We start from the raw sequence: 5,848 nt of genomic DNA on the forward strand, positions 1-5,848 counted from the left end.
GCAAGGTCGAATGCGAGTGCATTGGTTGGTGCGGAGTCAAACTTGGTAAAGAGGCAACATCATGTATTTTGTATATTTTGCTTACATGTATACATTGGAGAAGTTTACACATTTTCCAGACAGGCATTCCAGTCCCAGTCTATCTAGTACATTTATTGGGCGACTTGGAGAAGTATTGAGAGGTCGAGAAATGAACATATCAATCTGCACCTTCGATGTAATTTAACTCAAAACGTCCTCCTTGTCGCCTCATTAAAAACCTTCCTGAGAAAACCCAATTGGGATAAAACTCGGGTGAGGGAAAAAGAGTACAGCTCGGAGAACATTTTCCTTAGAAGTTAAAGTACTTGAGGTGAGCGATGTTCTAGTTGTTTGGCAGTAGTTTCCCTTCCATTGTTTCCAGTTGGAATGACCCTTTGCTTGATGTTGCTGTGATTTTGTATGGGTCGTCCCAATTAGTCCCTAGCTTTCCTTCTCGTGCGTCCTTGTCTGCCTGTGTTTTGGCTTTGAGTATGTAGTCCTCTACTTTGAGCGGTCTGACCTTGGCTTTCTTGTTGTAGTATCGCTCTACCTGTTGTTTCTGAGCGACCATCCTTATGTAAGCCATGTATCTTTGTTCTTCGACCTCATTAAGGTCATGTCTTCTACTCTCGCCGTTAATTGACCCACTCTCGTATGAGCACCTCAGACTTGGCTCTTCGACCTCGACCAGTATTACTGTATCAGTCCTATAGACCAGCGAGTATGGAATTTCTCCTATGCTCATTTTTGGTGTTGTGTGGTATGCCCATAGAACTTCCGGCAGCAATTCCGGCCATGGTCCCTTAGCGTTCTCGAGCTTCTTCTTCAAGATGTTCAATATTGACTTGTTGGAGGACTCCGCCTGACCGTTGCCCGTAGGATGATATGGCATGGAGAGTATTCTTTTGATGTGCCATTTTTCAAAGGACTCGGCGGTCTTTTTTCCAGTGAATTAGGGCTCGTTGTCACAACTGATTTCTTTGGGGAGGCTGAAACGACATATGGTATTCCTCCATATGAAGGTGATCACTTCTTGCTCGCGTATTTGGACAAATGCACCTTCTTCCACCCACTTTGAAAAATAGTTAATTAAAACCAAAAGAAATTGTACATTACCTCGTCTTGCTGGGAGGGGGCCGATGATGTCCATCCCTCATTTGATGAAGGGCCCAGGAAAGGTGACGGAATGAAGAGGCTTGCCTGCTTGATGGATCTTGGGGGCGTATCTTTAGCATTGTTCGCATTTTTTCACGAAGTTGACGGCTTCCTTTTTCGTTGTGGGCCAGTAGTAGCCTACCCGTATGAGGCATCTGACTAGGGCTCTATTGCTAGTGTGAGCCCCGTAGTGACCTTCGTGGACTTCTTCTAGGACACGCCATGTTTGGTTTGGTCCTAAGCACTTTGCTAGAGGGCCGCCATACGTCCTTTTGTACAGGTCGTTATTGATGATGCTATACTTGGCTGCTTGATTTTGATGTTTTTTGGCTTTTTTTTGTCATTTGAAAGCACATCGTCCTGCAGGTAAGTGACGATATGATTACGACAGTCCCAAGTTAAGTTAATAGTGTGTACCTCGTTTTGGTCGATCGATGAGTGGAGGAAAGTAACCATGTTCCCTTCTCTGGCTATACTTTTAGTGGTCGCCGCCAGTTTGGCGAGACTGTCCGTTTCGATGTTCTACGCTCAAGGTATTTGATCGAGCCGGCATTCATCAAACTCGGGTAACAGTTTGCATATTTCAACCTAGTATTTCTATAGTCGTTCCTTGATTTGTAAAGTCCTTGTGACTTGTTTGACAACGAGTTGTGAGTCGCAACATAGGACTGCTCTCGTGCTCCGTACTTGAGTGCCAATTTTAATCTTGCAATCACGGCCTTATTGTTAGTCATATCAGGGCACTGTATGAACTAGTGAATTATTTCGCCTGACCTGGAGCATGAGTCCTAGTCCAGATCCTGATGCGTTAGAAGCGCCATCGGTGTACAGAACCCATAGGTCATGCATTTTGGTGGAAGTACTAACGGCTTCCCTTTCGACTTCGGGCATTATTTTTGCACTAAAGTCGGCGATGAAGTCGGCAAGTACTTGCGAATTTATCGATGTTCACGGCTTATTGGTAATATCTCTCTCGCTCAACTCTATGGCCCATTTATCCAATCTACCCAACAATTCGGGTTTGTGCAGGATACTCCTTAGAGGAAAGGTCGTGACCACTGAGATGGGGTGGCACTGAAAATATGGTCTAAGCTTTTGTGAAGCTACGACCAAGGCTAGGGCTAGCTTCTCGAGGTGGGGGTACCTCGTTTCAGCATTGACCAAAGTTTTGCTAATATAGTATATTGGAGATTGCGTACCTTAATTTTCTCTTACCAGAACTGCACTTACCGCAACATCGGACACGGCCAGGTAGATGAGAAGACGTTCTCTGGGTTCCACCTTAGCAAGCAGCGGGGGCGAGGACAGGTATGCCTTTATTTCCTTCAAGGCGTCGACACGCTCAGAATTCTATTGGAGTCTGTAGTGTTTTTTAAGTATGCCAAAACATTTGTGGCACCTATCAGAGGACCGTGAGATGAACCTCGACAGGGTTGTTATACAGCCGTCAGCTTTTGTACCTGTTTCTTACTGGTCAAGTTCTTTGGTATTCCCTCTATAGCCTTGATTTGGTCGGGGTTGACCTTGATGCCTTGTTGCGATACTAAGAAATCGAGGAACTTCCAAGAGGTTACACCGAAGGCACATTTCTCAGGGTTCAATTTCATGTCGTACCTCTTGAGTATGTCGAAGGCTTCTCTCAAGTGGTCAATGTGGTCTTCCTTTCTTTTCGACTTGACCAACATGTTGTCTATATACTCTTCCATGGTTCTGCCGAGTTGATCCTTGAACATTTTGGTCACTAGCCTTTGATACGTCGCCTCTGTATTTTTCAATCCGAACGGTATAACCCTGTAGCAGTACGTCCCCTGGTGGGTGATGAAAGTGGTTTTTTACTGATCTTCTTCCTCTATAAGAATCTGGTTGTGGCCTGAATAGGCGTCTAGGAAACATAACAGCCCGTGCCCAGCCGTTGCGTCGATGAGCTAGTCAATGTGGGGTAGTGGAATGAGTCCTTCGGGCATGATTTGTTCAGATCTATGAAGTCTACGCACATCCACCATTTCCCTTTTTCTTCTTTACCATGGCCACGTTGGCGACCCATTGGGGATATTTTGACTCTCTGATGGAGCCATTCTCAAGCAATTTTGCCACCTCCTCACGGACAGCATCATTTATCGCGGCATTGAATTTTCTTCTAACTTGTGGAATGGATCAACATTCAATTTATGTGTTGCTATCTCCTTCAGAATGCCCGGCATATCTGCATGGGAAAAAGCAAACAGGTCTACGTTATTTTTTAAGAAATGGCTGAATTTACGTGGTTCTTGGAGCGTGTGGCCGATGAAAGCTTTCTTGATGTGGTCATTATCATCGAGTTGGACGGGGTCGAGATCCTCTATGGTTGATCATGTGGCTTCTATGATTTCGGGTTCTCTGATAACGTCTTTCCCTTCATCACCATCCGACCCTGACTTCGTTAATTGCTATGCCTCCTCGACTTTGCCTTCATTTGTTGGGTGTATATGTAGTATTGGATGATGTGATAGCACTCTTGAGTAGTGCATTTCTGTCCTCGGATGCTGAATACTCCCCAGAGGGCAGGAAATTTGATGACTTGATATAAGCTGGAAGGGACGACTTTCATGGTGTGTATCCAAGGTTGACCTATGATAGCGTTATATGTTGTATCCTGGTCCATGGTGCTGCTCCCATCATCAACCATAATACGTTTTACATCAGTGTCTAAGATGCATAAAGTAATGACAAGAGAGCCATAATGAGGAAAAACCAAACTGTGGGTATCCGACTTATCGAAGATGATACTCTCTTTGAGTTCGTCATACCGTTCATGAGTGATTGATCATTTGAATTTGTGGGTAGTGGTGAACTTTATGCTATGGTGCGAGCCAGGGAAGGTGGTTTGGGCAGTCCCTGGTGCTGTTTACGTCCCAGGGCGAAGTTGTATCTTCCCCGATCGCTCATCAGCTCTTTCAAGTTCCCTTAGTGAAGCATGTTTACGACCTCCTGTCTTAGGCCGATATAGTCCTAGCTTTTGTGACCCCGCTCCTGGTGGAATTTGCAGAGGGCATTTGACTTTCTAGTGCTCGATTCGAACGGATAACATATTGGGTCATCACATTCTCCACCTCTAAAACAAATATTCATCCTTGAATGGAATTAGAAAATACCTGAGCTGGTGAAAAGGTATGGATATCTACTACACATGTCCGACTCGGACTCCTAGATAGCTGCCTTAATCAGTTGACCTGTCCATTGCACCTGGATGGAAGGATAACTCTTAGATCTCAACTGTCGGACAGGCGGGGCTAGACTAGTTATCAGCTCCTCCTCATAAGTCAAATCTTTGTCCAATTGGAATGAGCTGAAGTCTAATACATAAGACGGATCACCATGGCATTTTCGACGCATGGATACATGGAACACCGGATGAACTGCTGATAAACTAGGTGGTAGTGCAAGCATGTAGGCTACATCACCCACCATTTCAAGAATTTCAAAAGGTCCGATATACCTAGGGCTCAACTTGCCCTTCTTTCCGAATCTCATTACACCTTTCATAGGTGAAACCGGAGCAATACTCTTTCTCCTGTCATGAATGCAACATCACGAACTATATGGTCAGCATAACTTTTTTGTCTAGACTGAGTTGTGCAAAGCCGATCCTGAATAATCTTGGCCTTATACAAGGCATCCTCTACCAAATCTGTACCCAACAACCGAGCATCTCCCGGTTCAAACTAGCCAACTGGCGAACAACATCGCCTCCTGTATAATGCTTTATATGGAGCTATCTGAATGCTCGATCGGTAGTTGTTATCATAGGCAAACTCCGCAAGTGGCAAGAACTGATCCCAAGAACCCTCAAAATCTATAACACAAGCACGGAGCATATCCTTCAATATCTGAATAGTGCGCTCGGACTGTCAGTATGTCTAGGGATGAAATTATGGACTTAACTCAACCCGTGTGCCTAATTCACGATGTACAACCCTCCAAAAGTGCAAGGTAAACTGCGTACCTCGATCTGAAATAATAGACATGGGCACACCATAAAGGCGGACAATCTTGCGGATCTAAATCTCAGCTAACCACTCTGAAGAATAGGTAACTTCCTCTAGAATGAAATGTGCTGACTTGGTCAACCTGTCCACAATGACCCATACTGCGTTGAACTTCCACTGAGTCCGTGGGAGTCCAACAACAAAATTCATAGTGATACGCTCCCACTTCCACTCAGAAATTTCTAACTTCCAAAGCAAACCACCAGGTTTTTTATGCTCATACTTGATTTGCTGACAATTCAGACATCGAGCTACATATGCAACTATATTCTTTTTCATTCTCCTCCACCAATAATGTTGCCGCAAATTTTGATACATTTTGGTTGTACCCATATGAATAGAATATCGGGAACTGTGGGCCTCTTCAAGAATTAATTCACGAAGCCCATCCATATTAGGAACACAAATACGACCTTGCATCTACAGAACTCCCTTCATCAGTGATGTCAATAATTTTATTTCTTTCTTCAAAGCAATGTGTTAAAACAGAGCATGTCAAAGAAAATTAAGCACTCGACAAATTTTCTTGATTTCACAACTAGACGAGTTTCAGTCAAACACGCCAAACAAATGGAAAATCAGTAAAATTCACGAGAAAATTGCATCACATACTAGTATATAAACTAGCCCACAAACATCTTCCGTTA

The 5,848-nt window shown here is 44.1% G+C and overlaps 2 protein-coding genes across 2 annotated transcripts; both read right to left on the bottom strand.

Annotated features, from left to right (window-relative positions):
* Positions 1-364: 364 nt before the first annotated feature.
* On the bottom strand, positions 365-766 carry LOC138873864 (uncharacterized). The gene has a single exon (XM_070152350.1). It carries the CDS (start codon positions 764-766, stop codon positions 365-367), a length of 402 nt encoding a protein of 133 aa, XP_070008451.1.
* Positions 767-4,359: 3,593 nt separating this feature from the next.
* On the bottom strand, positions 4,360-5,480 carry LOC138873868 (uncharacterized). Its single transcript, XM_070152355.1, has 2 exons — positions 5,230-5,480; positions 4,360-4,726 (listed from the first exon to the last, which is right to left on the bottom strand). Exons 1-2 carry the CDS (start codon positions 5,478-5,480, stop codon positions 4,360-4,362), a joined length of 618 nt encoding a protein of 205 aa, XP_070008456.1.
* Positions 5,481-5,848: the final 368 nt, after the last annotated feature.

Source organism: Nicotiana sylvestris, chromosome 1, assembly GCF_000393655.2.
Source record: "Nicotiana sylvestris chromosome 1, ASM39365v2, whole genome shotgun sequence".
Taxonomy (NCBI): Eukaryota; Viridiplantae; Streptophyta; class Magnoliopsida; order Solanales; family Solanaceae; genus Nicotiana; species Nicotiana sylvestris.